Raw genomic sequence first — 24,113 nt, 5'->3', positions numbered from 1 at the left:
TTCATGTAACTATTTATAAAAAAATGTTTAGTGATAACCCTATTACAAACAGAAGAAGAATGACATTCATGGTGCTTCACATTTTTTTAAACAATTTTCAAAAAAGAATATATACTTTTGTTATCAATAGTACAAAAATAGTAAAAACAAAAAAAAATTGTAGTGAGATTATCGTTCTCCTCGTCAAAGGATAATTTTATAATATCTCTAATAACAAATGGGGGGAAAGTTCTTCTCCTAATTAGAGTCAAACACTAATTGTAAGAGGCATCTTATTTTAAATTATAAATAAATATGAAGTGGCTGTTCGTTTTGTTAAATAATCCACTAAAAGATAGTCATGTGGCAGTCCTCACATTGCTAGTCACATTAAAAACATGAGTCTCACCATTCTATATCTTGATAGCTCATTTTTCAAAATATATCGTCACCTTATAACCATCAAACCCTTACAAGTGTTATAAATTTATATTCTCGCTTTTATTCATAGCATATGTGATTGGTGTTCCCACTTGGGAACCATATTCCTATAACTAGATTTATTATATAACCCTACTTCCAAAGATATTGCCATGATTTTAACCCTTATTAATTTTCACCATAATCCCCAATTAGGAAAAGCGCCACGAGAAAGACTTACTGTTGGAAGTTGCGTTCCCGTTTGTTGTGTGCTAGGAAATATTCAGAAATAGCACGATTGTCCAAACATTTTCGAGAGGCGGTATATTTTCTTGAATAGGCTAAATGACAGCGAAATGCTAGTTTTAGTCTTTTCCACGTGGTTATGAAAAGAATGAAACTCAGAAATTGGAGTAGGCCTTTTATTATCAACCGTATCATGCTGAAGCAAGGATCGCGTTGTTTTCTTAGACTCTTTCCTCTCCCTGCTGACTGCTTATCTTGATTGTCACCAATACAACAATACGCTTACAATAATAAGAGAAAGCTGGAAATTTTGAGTCTATTCAATATTATGATCTTGATCCATGTGTATTTTAAATCGGTTGATTTGACTAAATTTTAAGAAACCATCACAGATAGAAAATATTATGATTGAATTTTAAAAATAATCCAAGTTCATAATAATTTCTTAAATATTATTTACTCCAAACTAGATTGTTCAACAGAAGCCGCTAAACCCCCTAAAGACTTTATGCGCCACATTTTATGATTTTATCCTTGCTCACTAGAAAATATAAGGTAAAGGGAAATCCAATCACATAGCGCACGCATAATATATTATGAATTGCTGCCCTGATACATAATATATAAAATCCATTACTAACTTCAACAATCCAAGTCTAGTTGTTGCCCACAAGCATTCGTATCTTATAAACAAATGAACACAAGTTCATGTTTTGGTTCCAATCATTTAACACCAGTTTTAACTTAAAGTTAAAGAAATTGTAGAGCTGATATTAGAATGACAGTAAACACTATGTATAGCATCTCAGAAGGAGATCAGGTCATCCTTCTGTTGCTTCTTTCTTGGATCCTGATCCTCCGACGACCTCCCTCCTTTATCACCAAAGATCATCTCGTCGAGATCATTCATCATGTCATCATCTTCCCCTGTTCTAGCACGAGAACCTGCCGGCTTTCTAACGAGGGCATCCTCTTTGCTAAACCGAGGAGAATCTTCAGGCTCCACAGCTACAGGAATCATGGCAGGTTCTGGCTCCGATTGTACAACAGGAGGTTTCTTTAACTCTTCATACTTGGAAATTACTTTTTGAAGCTCATCGTTCACGTTCAGTGCTTCGAAGAGTACAGCCTCGTTGTCTCCTCCAGTTTCTATGAGTCTCTGGATGGTGTATTGACATTGTTGGCATTGCTGAACTAGGGTAGTTGTTAAGTCATCCTGCACAAAGAGGATTTGATTCATTTCATTTCGTGGCATAAAATCAGGCCCCTTTAATAAAGAAGATACAAATTGAGGAAGACTAAACTTAATTGTCCCCTTCAACTACAACTGATAACACTTCTGGACAGTTAACATATAAGCAAGACCTTGCTTTTCGTATCACCTTTTTTTTTAACTTTGGTTGTGTATGTATTTATGGGAGTTAAAATCCTTATGTATTCTTATATTTCCTTGTGCAGTTTAATTCCAATTTGCAAAATGAAAATGAACAGTTTACCTACCTCAAGTGCGGTATGCGGGCGCGTGCATGATACAAGCATGTAGGAATGGATGAACAATTACATGGTTTGAACTTTGAAGTACCGGATTAAGAATTTCTAACTTTCTACACGTGGCTCATACATTTGTTTATTTAAATGTATGTACAGCTAAGGACATTTCAATAATAAATTTCAAAGATTTTGCACTTAAACATCCTTTTTCAGTTGCAAATAAATATTGTATAGTTCTCTGTCACACTTTATACCATCTGCTAACTGGCACTGGAAAATATGGGAATATTACATGTGAAAAAAGTGCCTTCTGGACAGCTATATCTTTCCCTTGGAAAGGAAGATGAAATGGATCCTCTTCTGCCTCCTAGTTATTTTAGGCACAACACCCTATCTCATAATCAACTACAAATAAAACAATTCAGTTCCCTATACATATCCTTCAATGGTGTCTTCCTCAATAATTTCTCTCACAATTCCATTTAGTGCAAAACTTCCTCAACAGTATCAACTCAAAGTTCAAGTCTTGCGAACTCATAAACATGTTAGGGAAAATCATTCTATGAAAATAACTCTAAAAACATGAATATACTTTCAAACTGATCATTTTACATCTTATCTGGGAGAAAACTAATGTCAAATGTCTTCAAGCTGAGAGAACTGGTTTCTCTAGAACATAGAGTTTTATCATTAACAGAGTGCTGGTCATTTAAATGATGTCTACGGAAGAAAGGCATCGTACTTGAGTGCAATCCAGTGAGATGTTGGGACAGAGTAAAGTTTAGCCTCTGCGTACCAAATTTTAGGCTTATACAAATACACAGTAACACATAATTGACGAGCTAAAACATAATAAATAAATAAATAAATAATAAATCTCTAATAAGAATTTGACTGCAGAAGGGTGTATATGACTTAAAATGTCGCGCGTCTATCATCAGTTTATAGCTAATATGTAATGCATTTTATCAATGATTGCATTTAAATTTAATTACATACTATTGAATTCATCAGCAGAAAATTATACTTAAATACAATGAAGATGAAGAAGAAATCAACAGGTGTTAGATGCACTCTGATCCAGATCTGGCCTGAAATAACAAATTCACACATATCAGCTTCATTCTATTAATAAACCTAAATGATTTGGAAAGGGGATATCTGTTCTTCCAGGGGCATAAATAAGAAAAGCTCAATGCTAGATGGTAACCTGGTCGAAAAATTACATGTAATCCCACACATTTACTAAAGTGCAAGCTACTAGATGTTAAACTGGTGGCAAACGGTTATTATGACATTTGTTGCTACTTCTCATACTGTTCCTTCTTTTTCTTGGCTAAAATTCAGTAAAATGGTAACCTTGAACCTAGTCTAAACTCCTTCACTGAAAACAATCTGTTTTAGAAACTGAAGAAGGGGATAGAGCAGTTTAGCCTTCTAGTTTATGATTGATCCGTGCTCTCTTTTTACTTCTTTTATGTTAAGATTTCCGATGTACTGTAGTTGCTTAGTCCCCTTAAAGTTATTTTGCAGGATAAAGGAGTTCAAACCACTCCCACTATATATTGCCTGGATGTCTAAACTATACCGACAAAACTCTCCACATTTTGTTACATCACTTATGCAAATGCATAGCAAGGGTGAAGGCAGTTAGGTACCATGCCTCTTAGTCTTAGATACTCTGTAGTGTGTGTACCCTAGCAGCAGATACTATACACATTTGATGACTTTTCACATGATGAGACATAAAGCAATTTAGATCCTTAGAGATTTTGGAGTTGACTTGCTACAAATCCTATCCTATACAAGATTTGTCCCATGAAACAAAACCATTTCTATGCTGTAAGAAGCGTGAAAGCAATAATGGGCACCTTGATCAATACAACACAGACAAGCAATGATAGCATGAGACTCTTTTTCTATAATATCCCTGAAGATTTTGTGCAACTACTATTAAGTCTAGCCTGCCACAGGATGGAGTAACTTACTATGGGCATTGTTTCAAATATCCCCGATATAGCCGATATAGCCAATATACCGAAAAATATAACCTTTTATAAGGCTTGCCACTAAACTATATGGTCTCAATATCCTTTACTATTTTTTGACATTGTTAGGGGGTATATCCCCGGCATGGCCGATATATCGATCAATATGTTGGTCGATATCCTTTTATATGGCTTGTCACGAAAAAAATATAGTTATGCAAAACTTCTTTAATGTTTTTAGCAAAAACTCTACCCCTAAGAAGTTTTAAGCAAAATTCTAGTAGGCACTTTTCCCTAAGTAACTTTCTATATGGTTAGTGATGCTAAACATATATGATTGACATTGCTGTATGTTTGGATTTCATTAAGTATGTTTAGATTACATTTTAGGAAGTTATGTTACATGCGCATCTTTTGAGATGGCACTCCGATACCTTCTACATATCCTTGATATTTCGTCAATATCCGCAATCCGAAATGGATTTCGGCCATCCGATATTCCCCTAATATCCGATTTTTAAAACCTTGGCAATGGGGATGCAACAGACATGGATAGTGCAGGATTTTAAAATGATAGGATCATCAAAAGTATTACAAGTCACATGACAAGGTTAACAATAAGAAATTATTTGGCTACCTAATATGTTAACACAAGCAAAAACAAGGCTCTGTCAACAAATTGTCACTGAAGAAGCCTTCTAAACTTTTCTGAGGGTATGGTCACATCATATATCCAAAAGGTAATATAAGTTATATAACCAGTGTCAATGGGCATGACACGTCCAATGGCAATGAAAAGCGGGTAAGGTACCAACCGGGAATACAGCCTCAAGACCAACATCACTCAATCCACGCATCTCCATTCATATGGCACTCAAGGGCATCAAGTTATATGGAAGCACCTTAACTATTCAATATTGTAGCCTGTCAACACTTTCAGATATTAGACTTGAGGATGTTAAACTTCAAGTACAGAAAAGGACAATCAGCATTAGAGAGACTCCCAAACAAAATTCGCAGCCATGACACCACAAAGCCTAACCATTTCAGGACCTTTATACTCTAGATATTTCCCAAAGAACTATGTGGGTATATGTTAATTCTCCCTTTAAACAGGTTTGTATGGAGGGTCAAATCTGGATTGAGCTTAACAAAAATCCCATCAGACTGGCTTTAGGTTTGTTTATATCTGAGATGAAAATCACCCATAGCCAAAGTAGATCGAGTAATTTTATATTGGCTGTGTCAGGGCTCAGGCACGATACTTGAAGACAAATGGTCAAAAATCACCAGTGGGCGAAGATTCAAAATATGGCAGGGCTGAGATTGGGTTGATATGCTTCAGATCTTGATCTGACATTTGCTTGGTCCTTTAACCTTTCATCTTTTAGACAATATTCCAATTGATGTCAGTTATAATTATTTACCATAGGAGCAAAGTGATCAGTTGTCAGATTTTCAATTGGAATTCACTATTAACCAACAAAAGATAAATTTCATGATCACCAAACGATCTACTAATTACTCCATGCTCATGATAATTTAGAAACTAAGTGAATGATTTCAACGACGTGTATAAAACAACATATTCAATGAAGAAAATAAGAAAGAGCCTTCAAATCACTAGTTGAAACAGTTAGAAAAAGACCTCAAAAGTGCAATATATCTCATGATCCCTATGGAGGAAGATACAGGAGAAAGACGACCTCGATAGAGGTAAACTGCTAACATTCAAGATTACCTGCTCCCTAAAACTGGGTCTGGATCAGAAACTCCAAGTCACCTTAAAGGAAAGATATAATTCAAGAAGCAAAAAATATTAAGGAGAGGGAGAGAAAGGAGTTTTGTTGAATCTCCATGACATATTAATTTATTAAGAACTAGTAGCAAGGAACTTCTGCTACAAGTCCTGCTGCACTGGACAGACTCGACCGTTGTACTATATGCACTTTCTAGAATTTGCTGTGTCAGTACTATGCATGTGTTGTTCTATACATTTGTAAAACATAGAATTTAAATAAGATGAAAGGTCACTTTCTTTGTAAAACTATCAACAATAAAAAGAGATAACCGAAAACACAAAACTACAAGATAACACGGCAATGACTAGTTATCACTCTACGAGCTAATCAGAATCAAACCAAAGCATACTGATCAATTTCCAAACAGGTAATCAGATGGCCTAATATAAAGTGCCAAATGATGAGGGGACAATCCAAAGAGAGTTATGAAGGCGTAGCAGGGGCACATATTGTGTTTTCTGGCTTGTGCTTTTTGGCGGCCATCTGGCATTGGGTGTATTAGGACCTAGAAATATTCTGTGATGAACGTACGGGAAAACGCCTAAGATCTTTGGAATTCATTTATTTCTCTCAGGGGTGGCTTGCTTTGGCTTTGGCGCATTTCATGTAACAGGTTTATATGGTCCTGGAATATGGGTGTCCGATCCTTATGGACTAACTGGAAAAGTACAATCTGTAAGTCCAGCGTGGGGCGCGGAAGGTTTTGATCCTTTTGTTGCGGGAGGAATCGCCTCTCATCATATTGCAGCGGGTACACTGGGAATATTAGCGGGCCTATTCCATCTTAGTGTCCGTCCGCCCTAATATAAAGTTAACCGATACAATCAACTCCAACAGAAAGTGCAATTGCAGCCATTCGGTTCCTTCTGTTAGAAAACTCAACATGATCCAGAATAAGTACACCGACCCACTAGATGACAGAAAATCCATCGAACAAAAACGTGAGTTCCAAGGTTATACTTGCTACTGCAATCCAACCAAACAATGGCACGCAGCTTCAACTATCATAAGTAACAAGTAGGTGGCAAGAAATCAAACAAATTACTCTAGAATTTACACTCTGGATGTCACGTAGTGTCAGGCAAAACAACTTGTGCATGTTAAAAAGTGGGAAGATTGGCTTTGCATGCTGAGAATACTCAAATTTCTCCAAGGCACGCGCTTTACATTTTTTTGGTAGTACATACGATATTATATTCTGAAGCTTCCTACTTGACACCCGTTAAACATCACGACAAATGATCATTAACAGTGACATACCATGGAGTACATAAAAGATTGTCATTTGCCTCCGTAACATATACAAGACAGGGAAGCTACACTCTACAGAATTCCAGAAAAAGTAGATACTGAACTATCTTGTGTTAAATATAGTAAACCTCAATAATGTTAACTGCTATCAAGGTCCGTCAGCTTAAACATCATTAGAAGTGGGTATTTCTAATAATCTTAATCACAAAATAGGTAGAAATTACAAATGTTCAATCGATGCACAACATTGCAAACATCTCAAATAAAGCGTAGAGTCACAGATTGCTGGTTCATCGAAATTTTGACCAAAGAAAATAGACTTGTGTATACGCCCACATATGCATTGGAGAATATGTAATACAGAAAACTTAGGAGTAATCCTTTATTCCGAAGAATATCTCACTTTATTACAAAGAACAAGCATCAGATCAGTTTAAAGGATTAATGATTGAGATGTAAAACATAATAAAAAATGAGTTAATTATTCTCTTCCATTTTAAAGAGAATATAAAGAAACAAAGGGAAAAAACCGAGATAAAACGCTGACCAGCATTACGCAAAAGAAAGGTACTGTTTCATATCAATTTAGCTTTTTACTTGGCAGAAAAAAATCAGAATAGCTGTAAAATTTACGAACACTACCAGGTTACCTGTAATACATCTTGCTGGGGAGAAGAGGATAGAACAGTTGACAGAAGTTCGATGCTGTTCCGAGCAACATCAAATGCTTCCTTTGTTTGCTCAGCAGAAAAACTCTGAACTGGAACATCATGATGAGCCTGCCTACCTGTGCTGGCAAATGATTCTGTCTCTGAAACTGAACGTGGTGGAGTAAATATTGGAGCCAAGCTCTCATCATCCCGTCCAGGAAAGCGTATGCCCCTAGATTTTAAGCTCTGCAGAAGTAATATACCTTCAGGTAACCTTGATAGAGACATATTTTCCTTTTAGATAAATAGTACAAGTTTTTTGTGAGGTAGTATCGGAAAAACTAAAGCTGCCAAGTTCCTATAATAACTAATAAATAGATGATAAACATGTTATAGACATTAGGTTAACATATATATGGATAACTATACATAATATATAACACACTAAAAAATCAAAACAAAAAAGACTTATTATTAAACTAAGAAGAAGCACACAGGAGATCAATATGTATTTCCTTATGACAGAAGCATGCTCATCAGATAATGGTTAATTATGGCAGTTTTAACAATAGTCACAGACTGTTCCTATAATTATCTAATAAGTTAAGAGTGGGCAAAAGCTTCCTCGCAAAATTTAGTCATTTGATATGTTATCAAAAGCAATTTGCTAGATGAACTCATATTTCAAACATAGTATAGTTCAAACCCGTGGAGTGCTTTCTAATGCAGTGTGTAATATGAAATTCTTGATGGCACCAATACCTTGTATGTCTCCTCATAGACTGGCAAGTAACGGAGTTCATTCCCTGACTCTCCCCACGCTTCAATCAGGACAAGAGCCTTATTCCGATTATTCACTACAGTTTGAGGATCATCTATCAATTTGACCATCTCATCAAGTACTCTCTCAGAAGCAACCTCAGAGAAAGCCTTTTCACAGTTTTTAACACAAGTCTCAAGGAGAACTAATGCCAGATACTGGATCCTGGCATTCTTCAACATTATTCGTTTCTTGATGCCACGGATCAATTCGACACTGTTAATCTTTTCACTGTTGATCATGTCACAAATCTCAAGGTTAGTAGCCCAATCAGGCCCCTCCAAGGTCTCAGCAGTGGCCTCCTCAACAATCTTTTCGGCTTGGTTCTGACCTTGAAAAAACTCCTTCATCTTAAAACTCATGGAGCTCATGCCTTCTGTCATCTTTCGCCCAACTTCTGAACCACTAATCTGATTCTTCAAGCGTTCACCAAAGGCGTTAACTTTCTCCATTATATTGTCACTCATCTTTAAACCTCAAACCTTGTGCCAAAGAACAAAGAAGAACAAATCCTAAACCTTCAAATAAACAGAAAAAATATCAGAAAATTTTACAGCACACATCTATTTAAGAGAGTCATAAATTCCTTAACCTCGATTAAGACATAAAAATGCAAATACAGAAGAAACTAACAATTGAATTGCTATAAAAAAAAATTTAAAAAGGCAAAGCCTCCTCCATGCTTGATTAAGGAGAGCTATATTGTTGGGAATTTTCACTCTAAGCTGATCAATACCCATAATACTAAAATTTAGAGAGACTAATCGCCAATATTGAATAATACTCCATGATACCTTTAAATTTTAGCACATTTGGACCATATTGTTCTGGATTTAGGGTTTAATCTGAACCAATCACTTACTACCAACAGGATCAAACAAAAAATTTCAAAGACACAGCGCTAATTAGAATCAATACTACAATAAATGAAGCAACTTTTTTAGGGTTTTCCTAGTTATCAAACATGTAAGGATCAAAACACGATGATGCTTCCTTGAATAAATACCGAATTAAAGAATTTGAGACCGAGACTTCAGGAAATTACCTCAGAATCGCACTGGAAAAGGAAAATAAAAATGGAATCTTTTTCTTCTCTGCTGCTAGGTCTTCGTTCTTCCGCCTTGGAGTTGAAGTCTCTGCTGTTGGCTTTTCCTTTCTTTTTCCTCCCTTTTAATTTATTATTATTTAAATACTTCCATCGAACTTATTTAATTAATTGCTTATTCTAAATAACCAATTAATTACGTAAACTTGGAGTTTCTTTGTAAAGTTGAGGATCTAACCGCCGTCGGATCATACCGTCTTGTTAATACGAACCGTTAGATCTAACGCGGAAGGAAAAAGCAAACGGGCCGGGGGCTTGTTTGGGCTCCGCTTGGGCCGGCCTGCAGTCTGGCCGACTTGAGCGTGCTCTCACGTTTGTTGTTTTCGGGTGGGTTCCCAATTTGACCCAACATCAACCTTTGATTCGGACAATAAGCTTCAATCAAAAGGCAAATTGATTGAGATGTAAACTCGACAGTCTCAAGATAATCATATCATATCATATCATACTCTTTTTAAAAGTACGAGTTCGGAAATTTTTTTTAGACAAATATACCCCTTTATAGTTTGAACTATCTTATCTATAATCAAATTCTAATTTTCAATGGTCAATATTACCTTCACTATTTTGAATATTTTATTTATATCTTAATCTATCCTAATCATAATCATATCTTATCCTAATCCTATGTGAACCATGTTTAGCTTAACAATTTAAAAAAACTAATATTAATAAAATATATAAAACATAAAAATGATATTAGTTTGTTAAGATAAAGAAATTACAAGTAGATAACATATTATAATACATGAAGTATTGCAAAAAAACCATAAAAAGTTTTAAAACTGCAGAAAAGACCCTGAAAAGTTCAAAATTATAAAACTCATCCAAATGTCTCAAAACTTAAAATAAAAAACATGAAATTAAAAAATTAACATCAGTTTGCAAAGAATTTAAAATTTACAGTTAACACCTCAATGTCTCAAAAATTATAGAAACACCCTCAAAAGTTTAAATTACAGACAAGCACATTAAAATTCTAAAATTTTAAAACTTACAAACAACACAGATGAATTCAAGAGATTATCATGATACACCTAAAATTTTTGATATTTAAATTTAAATTTTTTAATTAACACCCTCAATATCTCAAAAATTATAGAAACACCTTCAAAAGTTCAAATTATAAAAAACCACCCTAAAATTCTAAAATTTGTAAATAACATAAGATGAATTCAAGATATTACTCTTAGACACCTAAAAATTAAAATTTGCCAAAATTAACCTCAAAATTTTTAAAAAACTCCTTCAAAATTTAAAAATCGTAAAAAAAACTCTAAATTTTCAAAATTTTTAACTAGCACACATCAAATTCGTCGATTGGTAGACCGCTGAAATTTAATATTTTTCAAAATTAATCTATAGTTTTAATAATTACAAAAGACACCCTCAAAACTTTAGAGTTACAAGAAATATATTAACATTTAAAAAATTACCACCAACACATGAAACATAGAATTTACAACTACCAAACTTAAAAGTAAATTTTTTTAAAAACTCTTTCAAAATTTTAAAAATTATAAATCACACCCTCAAAGTTCAAAACCACAAAAATGGGCTAAAATTTTAAAACTTGGCAAAGAAAAGTGTAATTGTTTGGTATTTTTCATATATATATATATTAAAATTTCTAATTTAGGGATTTACTATCCATTTTCAACATCTAAGAATAGTCTAAGTTGATACTGGTAAAAAAACAATAAGAATTGATTAAAAACATCCAGTTAATGGATAAATTTTTTAAAAATATTATAGATTAAAAATTATCGGCACTATATAAATTAAAGTAATTTCATATAATTTTAGTAATAAGTTGGGGTAGCCAAAATACATTCGTAACATTAATTGATAGATGTTTAAATCCATAGAAATGATAAAACACTATAATATTATACCTTAGCATTAATTGATTTTAATTTAGAAACTTTAATCTTTGACGTTAATAATATTTATAGGGTAAAAGAATACAAGGAATTACATATGGAGAAACTATTAGAATATTTAGAGATAACTTTAAAAGAATTGAGTTATTTCCATTGCAAATGGGAAAGTGATGGAAATAAATCTAAAATTCAGAAAACGTCAATGAATCACTTGAATTGGCATTAACATAAGACATATCTATTAATGAAGCACTGAATGAGTTACATTAAAAAATAATTTAATAACTTTATCCTAATCAAAGAAAAAATCTCCATGGAAGACATAAGAAAAATTAGTAAGTATTCATAAATTCCATACTGTGTTCTTCAAATTAAATATTAATATTATAATCTAAGAGAAATTGGTAATGAATAATGCAGGTATTTAGTTTAGATCTTTATGGAAAATGACAGGGATAGAGCAAAGGTAATATTATTGAAATAACAGAAATTCTTATTGGATGCACATCAGAAGAATTCATTTTAGAGGAAAATAAAGAGATAGCTTCTAATTTATTTAAGTAATAAATTAGGAACACAAAGAATTTTATATATATGAAATTAATATTTATTCTCATTGAAATAGAAAAAAAATCAAAGTCTATATTTTGAGCAGTTTGTGTTGAACATCATAAGTACATTTGACTTCTTTGTAAAGTTAAATGAGATGATAAAAAATTAACGAGCCCAGGAAAGATAATAGCATAAAAAATACAAAATTAGCCTGATGTCACAATTGATGTAGATGATGAAGACAATACTCTAGAATTGCCCGAGAAATGATAAATGATAAACCTGAAGAATGATTGATCTTAACTCAATAAAAAATAAAATTGAAGAAATAAAAAACAATATTTTCTGAATATTTTATAGGATAGTTTAATTATTTTGAGTGAAATTAGGAATCTTTAGAAGGGAGTTTCATGAATTTTTTTCAGTACTTTTATATTCTTATGTGGATGTTTTTATCATATAAAAGTATACTAGAGTTAGCATTAATCTTTAATTTATATTTTTTTATGAAGTCTATCAATGATTAGGAATAAACTTCATATTCTCTTTTGCATCGTTTTAACATACTTTAAATCAATCATTTTGCCATATTGGTTTTAAATATTCACCTTCCTTGTATAACACTATTTTAATATTTTTCACTTTGCAATGCTATACTTTCTCAAATAAAGCTTAGTTTCATATCGGTCAAAAGTAATATGAAAATTTAAATTATTTTTAAATTATATTTGTTTTTTATCAATTCAAATATCAACATGAAAATTTAAATTAGGTGTATCCCATTTAAACAAACATAAAAAAAATAATTAGGATGTAAGAGTTTAAAGAAAAAAATGAGCACAAACTGCCAAAAATACTTAATCATGATATGAAATCACGTGCATTGCACGTGTGTAAAAACTAGTCTATCTACCCTTTAAAAGAGCCAGTTCCTAAAAAACTTTCCCCTTCCCAAATTAACCTTACACTATTTTAAATATACCCTCAGCCTTAATCTCCACTGCTGTTATTCCTTCCTACTATATCCGCCGAAGCCGAAGAGATCATCCGTTACCTAAGCGCCTTCCTCTCCGCTGAAGCCGAAGAGTTCATCTGTTAATCTTCTCGCCGTCCCACGAACTTCCACTCACTCAACAGCCATGGCTGCATTATCTCCTCCTCAAATCTCCTTCCTTATCTCCTCATTTCCTAACCCTAATAATTCGATCCGTACTCACAAAATACCAGCTTCCTCCCCAAAATCGAAGAAAGAAGCCGACTTTTCTTCTCGAACTGTTCACTGCTCGGCGGCGAACAAGTCCTCGCCGTCCGCTGAGGTCAGGCAATTTCTTATTTCTCAACCTTTGAATTAAATTTACAGGTTTTTTTGGTTCGAATTGGGAAATTAACTACTTTAATTTAGGATTCGAGAGAGGAATACGCTAGCTTGATTGAGTTGGTATATCTGATCCCAAGTTTTAATGAACGGCGGATTCATTCTTCTTCGTCTTCACTCCTCTATACTAAACCCTAGATCTAAGCTTTAGTTATGCTCAATTCACCGTATCCCCTTTTAGTTTTTCAATCTTCTCATTTTGTTCTAATAATTTTGCCCAAATTCTCGATTTTCTACAGATTCAAGCCACAAGCGTTTAAATATACGAACAACCACTACTGCAAAGGGGACTATTGGCGACGGAAAAATCCGTCGCCAAAAGTCCAAAATCCGTCGCTAAAAGTTTTAGCGACGGAAAAAAAGAAATTCCGTCGCTAAAACTCCGTCACTATTGTCAGGGTAGGTAAATCTACCTTTAGCGATGGCAAATCCGTCGCTAATTTATAGCGACGGATATATAGCGACGGAAAATCCGTCGCCAAAGTATTATTTTTTGGCGACGGATTTTCCGTCGCCAAAATGAACTTTTGGCGACGGATATATAGCGATGGCTTATCCGTCGCTATATAGTTTTCCGTCGCCAATAAGTATTGGCGACGGAAAATCCGTTGCTAAAAGTTATTTAGTGCACATCTGGCGTGTCAGTTTTCCGTCGCTAAAAGAGCTTTTAGCGACGGAATATCCGTCGCTAAACAAAATCTGAATTTTTTTTTAAAATTTTTTGAAAATAAGAATTTCACAACAATAACCTGTACAATAAATTTACCCAACACAAGCACATATAACACATATTTCACGTATATATAACAATTATTTCACTAAAAACATAATAAATATCCCAACATTAGAAATGTTTATACAGCACACCCATTGTTTTTAATGTTAAAACAAATAAACTCAGTCCCGATCATCATCATCCTCATCCTCATCACCAACTCCACCTTGTCGAGAAGTCCCAGCCTAAAAAAATAAATAAAACGTTATAGAGCAATACGTACATCATCAAAAACTGAATTTTACAGTAAAGTAACAAATTGTAAAACAACAAGGCATAACATGCAAGTATAGTAATAATAGAGTAGCATGGCATATTCTTACATGTTATATGATTCAGAGAGAGTATCATGGCATATATTTATGTATTATACGCAAGCACGCACATGTTTTTAACAACGCACGCACCCGTACCTATCTCCGCCGACACGCACACACGCACGCACGAGTACCCAGCTCAACCCAATCCCCACACTTCCCCCTCCCCCACCACGACCAAACCCAACATCAAGCACGCACATAACGATCACGACAATACAACACATGCAACACCACAACACAACAATAACAACACCACCACCACTACAATAACAATCCCCCACCCACGAACCAACCAAACTCCTACCCCCCACCCCCTCCCCCTCCATCATCATCACCACCACCACCACCACCACGACGAAAACACCCACCAACCAACAACATAACCAACGACCCTACGCACGAACGCCCCACAAAAAAATAAAATAACAACCAACTAACCAACTCACTAGACAATACAACCATCGCTACGCACACACGCACCATCAACACCAACATCACATAAAAACATTAAGTATATAATTTTAGTTGTGTTTCGGAGAGAGATATAGTTTGTGTGTAACAGTTTGTGTGATATCATTTAGTCACATGGCATACTCGTAACTAAGTAAGAATTTTATATTTAATTCATTTAATTAAAAAAGAAATATACATATATATATATATATTACCTGATCCGCCAAAAACCGTCTCCTATATGCCTCCTGAGCATCAGAAGGCAGAGTCGATATGAACTGGGTGAATTCCAGCTCCCTCTGCTCCCGGCGCCTCCGTTCTTCCTCCGCCATCTGGAGTAGCTCCGACTCCCGACGCGACTGCCAATCTTCCATCGCTTTCATCCGCTGCTCCATAGTCGGGTCTTGAGAAGAACTGCATCCTGGTGGAGCTGCAGACTCGTAGGTGCTACTGGACTCGTACGGCCGATGCTCGGATCCTCTCCACCTGTATCTGTTCTTCCTACTCGGTCCAATGACCGTCTCGATGATGCTATCCTCCTCCTCTCTACTTAATCGGGTCGGAGTGTTAGAATCGACCTGAGTCTGTGATAATTGCTCCTGCACCTTAGCATGTAATTTCTCCTACGATATACCAAAACAACCCGGTCAATTCTAACACATTTAAAATGCATTGTTATAAAAATTAAATATACAAATTAACTGCTACTTACAGCCAGATCCCGGTTCTGCGCTTTCTTCACTTCATCGGCGTAATTTGGTCTCCAACCAGTCAGAATACGATCTGCAAAATGCCCGAGTTCTCCCCTTCCCTATTTTATTCACATATATCATTAACTCATAACACATAAATTATACTCAAATTGATAACCTAAGAGCTAATATATTATATACCTCAAGCGCCAATTGATGATAATGCTGGCTGAAGGACCTGGAGCCCCCGTGATGCTCGTAACTGCGGGGCGCATTGCGGTTCCTCCTTGCTATTTCAGCTTGTTCCTGCAAAAGAATGTTAAACAGATATAATATAGAATTTCAAACAATAAACGAAGATATATACTTCAATAATACCTGAGCTTCGGCCGTGTCCCAATAATCGCAAAGTGCAAAAAAATCAACTCCATCGGCGCGCTCGTCAAGATGCCAGTAACGCTCCCAATCTTCTGTTCTTTGAGTAAAATATTTTTTCTTCAGCTCTGACCGCCACCTCTTGAACGATAGATTGATTTGCGTGAAGCAGTAAGTCCAGGCACAAGCGTAATCGTCAAGAAAGAAAAATCGCTTCAGCATACAATGAAAAAAGAGATACAAATCAGTGTGTTAAACAAAATAATAAAATGACTAATAATTATGAGAATTAAAATAAATGACTCACACATATATATCGCCAACAAGCCACCAGCGCATCAATCCGCTGCGACTTCCACGTCAAATATATGTTGAAGAAATCATGTCTCCTGGCTAAAGCGGCGAGGAAATTGTTGAAAGAGTTAGCAAATGGCCCGACAGGCACGCCGTTCTCCCATCGGATCACGGCCCTCCGACGAATATCTGGGACGAGGTTCTGTGGCTTGGTACTACTGCGGCCGCGCCTAGTAGGTCGCTCGGTACCTACGAAAAAATGAAATTCAGGCGAAATATAAATCAATCAATATCGATAATACAAATTAAAATATTAACATATAAACTATAAAAATCTATACACACCTTTCAATTCGAGGCATCTACGCCTTGCTTGTTCATACCTCTGCTGTGCGATAAGTCGCAAATCATGATAAGCATCCCAATCCTCCTTCACCTTGGCCGGGTCGTGGGCTCGCTGATCCGGAATAGAATCCGGCGGTAGTGGCGCAGCTTCTACAGCTGCGCTATATGGCTCATATCGGCGCTCCTCCAATACATCTGCAGCCTGAGGAGGCGACGGCGGCATCTCTGCATGCTGGGCAGGATCAACGAGTGTCTCCGCATCAGGTGGAGCATCTCCTCGTCCTGTGTCCTGTGGCGGCCCGTCATGTGTAGCAGCGATGCGGCCTGCGTAGGAAATGTGAAAAAATAATGTTAGGCTCGTATTAATAGTTTATAGAAATGTACAGATATAATAAATAAATAAAAATACCTGACGTAGAGCCATGTGCGTCGCCTCCAGAATGTCTACCAATAAGTCTCTCAAGCGCTCTCTTACGTAATCCTTTTGTCATCTATACTTTGAAAACATAATGAGTACCCAACAAAACTATAATACATGACAAAAACTGATACATGATAACCAGTCAAACAGATAATATAAAGGCAATACTATAATACATGACACAAACTGATACATGATAACCAGTCAAACAGATAATATAAAGACAATACTATAATACATGACAAAAACTGATACATGATAACCAGTCAAACAGATAATATAAAGGCAATACTATAATACATAACACAAACTGATACATGTTAACCAGTCAAACAGATACATGAATGTTCTTTTTAAATCATAACCAAGCATTATATTATTATGATGATGTTGAGGCTCTACTCTGCGACCGTGTGCGGTTAGCCTGCGACCGTGTGCGTGCAGACAAAAGGACTGTCCTTATAGTTTTATCGACTCTACCGTGGACTCGTTTTTTGATTTTACGCCTTGGCTCACATATAATCGCAGGTACATCAGGGCGCGCCAGTGCAATTTCATCCACCAGATTATTTTGTGTCAAGGAAAACTCAGCAACTGTTTCGTCGGCCAAGATAACATCTTCATGATCTTCATCAGACACGGCTTCATGAATGTAGGATCTAGGCGGATTCTTAAGGACAACCCATTCGTCATTTTTCATTATATCTTTGACATAAAAGCACTGTTTTGCGTGAGCAGCTAACATGTACTTTTCAGTCTGATATATTTCCTTGTTAAGATTAACGAGTGTGTAACCGTAGTCATCCTTCGCCTTTTTCAGCTCACTCCAACGAACCTTAAACATCACATGTCTGACTTCATTATTAATCCCATAGAAAATCTCCACAATGTCTTCTACCTGACCGTAGCAATAGATTTCACCTTGTATCGGATTTAGATCTTTTGAACTAGCGTATGACAGTTGCGAGAAGGAGCAGAACACACCGCTATTTTGCGTTTGTCGTCTCTCTTCGAAACCGATGGTGTTAAACCTAAAGCCGTTGATACAGTAGCCTCCATAACGCTTTACCACGTTAGAAGGACCTCTGGCATATAAACATATTTTCTCAGGCAGGTTAACCCCATTCGTAATACGTCGGTCAACCTTTAAGAAAAGAAACAAATAGTTTAAATATCTGTTGTCAGGCACATATTTGATATACGAATCAGAAATGTAAATAAATCTTACTTCACCCTTCAGCCATGCAGGGAATTGTCTAGAGTGTGTGTCCATAACTCTTTTGTTTTTTGTTCTGCATTTAAGAATAGTCTGGACATATCGGATGTGAAGCCTAGAATAAAATCATTTACAACAGTTAAATAGAGATAGTTATTGTGATGTGATATGATCTGATTCAAACAGTTAAATACTTACGCCGCGTATATGTTAAATGTAGTATCATTACTCAAGATATATGTGTGGGCTTGATCTAGCTCCATTCTGGGGAATCTAGTGTCCTCCCCACGATCATTATAGAATGTTCCGTCAATTATTCGTTGGGGACGGTTGAGCCTTGTCTCCACACCCCGCAAGTAACGAGAGATGAAATTCAAACTCTCATTACTTATATAGTTCTCTGCTATCGATCCTTCAGGACGTGCACGATTATGCATCAAATGTTTCATGAAACCCAAATACCTACAAGCATATAGTTTCATGATTTGTGACAAAATAAAACTGATATACGTAATTTAACAAATATTAATTGAGCATTATAATAATAAATACCTCTCCACAGGGTACATCCAGCGATATTGAACTGGTCCTGCGATGCGGGCTTCATATGCTAAATGTATTGTGAGATGCACCATGACCGTAAAGAACGAGGGTGGAAATAGAATTTCCATTTTACACAGTGTATTGGCTACACGTCCCTCTAATTCTTCAAACTCCCTGACATCAATCACCTTGGAGCACAACTGCTTGAAGAAACCGCAATATTCTATTACCACCATCGCGAGTTCCTTCTCAGCATGTCGCAACGCAACCGGGAGAAGTTGATGCAATAGAATATGATGGTCATGTGTCTTGAGTCCCAAAATTTTCCTGTCCTCAATATGCACATTTGCTGAAATGTTTGAAGCATAACCATCCGGTGTCTTCACGGACTTTAGAAATAAACACATATTATGGATCTCATCCTTCGACAGTGTGACACGGGAGGCTGGGAGTACAAACTTTCCGTCACCCTTATCTATAGCTTGCAGTTCGGGACGGATGTTCAATTCTGCTAGGTCTCGACGTGCCCTTAAGTCATCTTTTGATTTTTTCCCGTCCTGCAACAAAGTGTTCAAGAGATTCTCGCATATGTTCTTCTCGATGTGCATGACATCCAAGTTGTGACGTATTTTTAAACTTCTCCAATATGGCAATTGATAAAATATGCTGAATTTTGACCATCCATGCGGAAGTTCAGTACCCTTAGAGACACGCACATGCGATTGGACAGTGCGAGGTTTATTTCCCATCCTTGTTTGCTTACCCTTTCCCCTTCCCTTCCAATTTTGCTTCAATATTTTTCTCCTAACCCCAAATGGATTTTCTTTGTTGAATCTTTTCTTTCCAAATATTTTTTTAGGTAGAGGATGTAGAAGCTCAAATATTTCTTCCCCGGTCAGCCTTGGTGGTGCCGGTCTGTTTTCTGGATTGCCGTCGAACTTTCCTACTAACTTTCTGAACTTGTGCCCTGTAGGTAACCATCTTCTGTGTTGCCAATAACAGAACTTGCGGCTGTATTTCAGGAACTTTCCCTCATAATCTGACATGCAAACCGGACAAGCAATCTGACCCTTCGTCGACCATCCAGACAAGTTAGCATATGCTGGAAAGTCATTAATTGTCCACATGACCATTGCACGCATACGGAAAGCCTCCTTACCATAAGCATCGTAAGTGCTGACGCCTTCATCCCAGAGAAGCTTCAAGTCGTCAATTAATGGTTGGAGGAAAACATCAATGTCATTTCCAGGAGAATATCTTCCAGGGATCAAGAGTGACAGTATCATGTATGGCTGCTTCATGCACATCGACGGCGGCAGGTTGTACGGTGTCAGCAACACTGGCCAGGTAGACCAAGCAGAGCTCATTACTCCAAACGGATTAAATCCGTCGCTAGCAAGCCCCAGCCTAATATTCCGAGACTCCTTACCAAAGTCAGGGTATATACGATCGATGTGCTTCCATGCCTCACCATCAGCAGGATGTCTCAATTTCCCGTCCTCTTTACGATCGGTCGAATGCCATCGCATATTCTCAGCCAGCTCGGCAGACATATAAAACCTCTGCAGCCTAGGAATAATAGGAAAATATCGGAGAACCTTCACAGGGATTCTGCTCTGTTTATTGGATGATATGCCTTCAGATGTGCCCGTATGTTTTTTCCAGCGTGATACATGACACGTCGGACATTCCTCTAGACCTTCATTACCCTTATTGTACAAGATGCAGTCATTAGGACAGGCGTCTATCTTTTTGTAATCAAGACCCAGGGTATCAACAATCTTGTGAGCTTCATAATAAGTTGTGGGGATGCTCTTCTCGCCGCCTGGAATGACTTTCCTGAGCAAGTCTAATAACATATCGAAATGTGTAACAGCCATCCCACTGAGTGTTTGGATATGAAGAAGCCTCAGCATAAAAGAAAGCCTTGTGAACTCGGTGCAACCCTCGTATAACGGTGACTCGTTTTCTTCAACAAGTCTCATCAATCGGGCTACATCTTGAAACATATCAGTAGTGTTAACATCACTCGAAGACGGCACGGTAAGAATATCTTCCAACATATCAGTTGTGTCAATTGTCGGATTGTCGACATCAGTAAACTCTTCCTCTAATTGCATCACCGGGACGCCTTCACCGTGATGACTCCAAAATACATAAGAGCTATCAAATCCATTGATTGACAGATGGAAACTTACGTCACTCCTAGTGAGCATTTTATCATTCCTACAATTCTTACAAGGACAAAAAATCAACCCGCTGAGTGACCGTAGAGGGTTGGTGTCAGAGTAGGCTAAGAAAGCTTCTATCCCATCCTTGTATCGAGTGTCTAGATGCCTTCGATCACGTGGTATGCCCATGAACGATTTGTCAGGAATTGTCCGCATCTAGAATTTAAAAATTAATGGAAGTGAGCATATCCCTACATATATCATTTTAAGTTATAGGACAAGTGTGTGTGATCGGCTGTCAGAGGAAGGCTTCTATCCCATTAGGTATGTAAACGTAGCGTGTATATGTATTTACGTGTGTTCAAGTGTACTTTTATTTCGTCAAAATTTCGGCAGCACCTACCCGCTGTACTTAATCGGATCCGGATCCTCTACTAATGAGAGGGTTCCTAATATCTCCTAATGAGATCTTGGCCTTTGATTTATCAATCAAAGGCCAAGATCTCCTCATGCACAAAAATAGGCGGGAGATGCGGATAAGATATTATCCTTTGAATATGAATAAGCCTCAGCATAAAAGAAAGCCTTGTGAACTCCTTACACCCCTCGTATAATAGTTACGCTAACCCCTTATCCTCACCCTCACCCCCACCCCCACCCTCACCCTCACCTAACCCTAACCCTAACCCTAACCCTAACCCTCAACCTCACCATCACCTAACCCTCACCCTCACACTCACCTTCACCCTCCCCTAACCCTAACCCTAACCTTAACCCTCAAACTCACCCTCACCCATCACCCCTCACCCTCACCTCACCCTCGATCACATAACTCTAACACTCACCCCACCCTCGATCAAATAACCCTAACCCTAACCCTCACCCTCACCATCACCTCCACCCTCACCTAACCCTCCTCTAACCCTAATCCTAACCCAAACCCAAACCCTAACCCTAATCGAACCCTAACCCTAACCCTAACCCTCGCCTAACCCTAACCCTAACCCTCACCCTCACCCCACCCTCGATCACCTAACACTCACCTCACCCTCGATCACCTAACCCTAACCCTAACCCTCACCCTCAACATCACCTCCACCCTCACCTAACCCTCCTCTAACCCTAATCCTAACCCAAACCCAAACCCTAACCCTAATCGAACCCTAACCCTAACCCTAACCCTCGCCTAACCCTAACCCTAACCCTCACCGAACCCTAACCCTCACCCTCGATCACCCCTCACCCTCACCCCACCCTCGATCACCTAACACTCACCTCACCCTCGATCACCTAACCCTAACCCTAACCCTCACCCTCAACATCACCTCCACCCTCACCTAACCCTCCTCTAACCCTAATCCTAACCCAAACCCAAACCCAAACCCTAACCCTAATCGAACCCTAACCCTAACCCTAACCCTCGCCTAACCCTAACCCTAACCCTCACCGAACCCTAACCCTCACCCTCGATCACCCCTCACCCTCACCCCACCCTCGATCACCTAACACTCACCTCACCCTCGATCACCTAACCCTAACCCTAACCCTCACCCTCAACATCACCTCCACCCTCACCTAACCCTCCTCTAACCCTAATCCTAACCCAAACCCAAACCCAAACCCTAACCCTAATCGAACCCTAACCCTAACCCTAACCCTCGCCTAACCCTAACCCTAACCCTCACCGAACCCTAACCCTAACCCTCTCCTTATTCAGTTACATATGAATTCGATCATATACAAGAGCTCGGTTATATGCAAGTTCGAATCTGAATCATATACAAGTACCAACCATGCCAAGTTCATAACTAAATCACTCGACTACATACAAATTCAGTCAATATACAAGTTCGGATCCAAGTCGTCAAGCATCAACCAAGAGTTATACAAAATTCTGCCGTAACCAAATCCAAGTTAACAAGCTTTTGGCTTCGATTCATCCCGTATACAAATATTCAGATAGGAAACTAAGGTCTCAGCCATGTCTACATGCGAGGTTACAAAGACAAGTTAATGAAGGGTTCAAGGGCGATTTTCACCTGGAGTCGATGAAGCGATCAAGGAGGGAGCTCGAAGCTCGTCAAATACCAAAGAGGGTTATTTCCTGTCAGGTTCAAGAAAGAAAGAGGAGTTAGAAATCGTGGTCAGATTCGAAGCTCAACATGGGGGTTCATCACAACTTCGAGATTAAAGCAAAGACAAGAATGGAATTCGGCCAAATTTCAGCCACCAGTCAAAAAAAAAATTCGTCCATGAACAGTAAAAATTCGATCACCATTCAAAGCCCAGACCCAAAAATTTGGTTTTTTTCAAGATTAAATAGTTGGGGGCTTCAATTACCAAGTTATTCATGCAACAAGGAGAGAGAGAGAGAGATTGAGGGGGGGAGATTGACAAGGAGAGAGAGAGAGAGATTGAGGGGGGGAGATTGACAAGGAGAGAGAGAGAGAGAGATTGAGGGGGGAGGAGAGAGGGTTACCTGAGGCTAGAGAGAGGGACGCCTGCGGTGGCGGAAGAACGGCGGCGGCGGATATCCGGCGGCGGCGGTGGAGAGAGGGGGATCGATCTAGGGTGGGGGGGAGGGGAAAGGAGGAGAGGGGGGAAATCGGCTGCGATGGGGGGGGAAAGGGGGTCTTTTACGGGCGCGGGCAGCCCAAAATTTTTGGGCGCCCGCGCCCAAAAATTTTTCCCACCAGATTTCTTTAGCGACGGAAATTTCCGTCGCTAAAGAAGTTATTAGCGACGGAAATTTCCGTCGCTAATAATCCGTGGCTATAGGTATTAGCGACGGAAATTATCCGTCGCTAAAACCGAAATATCCGTCGGTAATACATATTTAACGACGGATAAATAGCGACGGAAAATTCCGTCGCTATAAAGAGGGTTATAGCGACGGAAAATTCCGTCGCTATTTATCCGTCGTTAAATAGCTATTTTCCACTAGTG

General features: G+C 37.8%; 4 protein-coding genes across 6 annotated transcripts in view; 1 reads left to right on the top strand and 3 right to left on the bottom strand.

Annotated features, from left to right (window-relative positions):
- On the bottom strand, nucleotides 1,214-9,818 carry LOC109837134 (TOM1-like protein 2). The gene is made up of 4 exons (XM_020405244.1): nucleotides 9,693-9,818; nucleotides 8,590-9,165; nucleotides 7,828-8,073; nucleotides 1,214-1,861 (listed from the first exon to the last, which is right to left on the bottom strand). The coding sequence occupies exons 2-4, from the start codon at nucleotides 9,112-9,114 to the stop codon at nucleotides 1,451-1,453; spliced, it is 1,182 nt and encodes a 393-aa protein (XP_020260833.1). The 5' UTR covers nucleotides 9,115-9,165; nucleotides 9,693-9,818; the 3' UTR covers nucleotides 1,214-1,450.
- LOC109838466 lies at nucleotides 14,460-16,613 on the bottom strand. Its single transcript, XM_020406909.1, has 5 exons — nucleotides 16,487-16,613; nucleotides 16,181-16,390; nucleotides 16,048-16,108; nucleotides 15,823-15,893; nucleotides 14,460-14,522 (listed from the first exon to the last, which is right to left on the bottom strand). Exons 1-5 carry the CDS (start codon nucleotides 16,514-16,516, stop codon nucleotides 14,460-14,462), a joined length of 435 nt encoding a protein of 144 aa, XP_020262498.1. The 5' UTR covers nucleotides 16,517-16,613.
- Nucleotides 15,497-24,113, top strand: part of LOC109837132 — an 18,689-nt gene continuing 10,072 nt past the window's right edge. For all 3 annotated transcript variants that reach the window (XM_020405242.1, XM_020405241.1, XM_020405239.1), the window contains exons 1-2: nucleotides 15,497-15,506; nucleotides 18,348-18,351. The gene's annotated coding sequence lies outside the window, so the exon portion shown is untranslated. The remainder of the gene's footprint in view (nucleotides 15,507-18,347; nucleotides 18,352-24,113) is intronic.
- On the bottom strand, nucleotides 16,558-17,264 carry LOC109838465. Its single transcript, XM_020406908.1, has 4 exons — nucleotides 17,226-17,264; nucleotides 16,817-17,140; nucleotides 16,617-16,720; nucleotides 16,558-16,566 (listed from the first exon to the last, which is right to left on the bottom strand). Exons 2-4 carry the CDS (start codon nucleotides 17,037-17,039, stop codon nucleotides 16,558-16,560), a joined length of 336 nt encoding a protein of 111 aa, XP_020262497.1. The 5' UTR covers nucleotides 17,040-17,140; nucleotides 17,226-17,264.

The sequence above is a fragment of the Asparagus officinalis genome, chromosome 4 (genome assembly GCF_001876935.1).
Source record: "Asparagus officinalis chromosome 4, Aspof.V1, whole genome shotgun sequence".
Classification (NCBI taxonomy): Eukaryota; Viridiplantae; Streptophyta; class Magnoliopsida; order Asparagales; family Asparagaceae; genus Asparagus; species Asparagus officinalis.
Note: the sequence above shows the minus strand (reverse complement) of the source record. Positions and strands in the feature narration are given on the sequence as shown.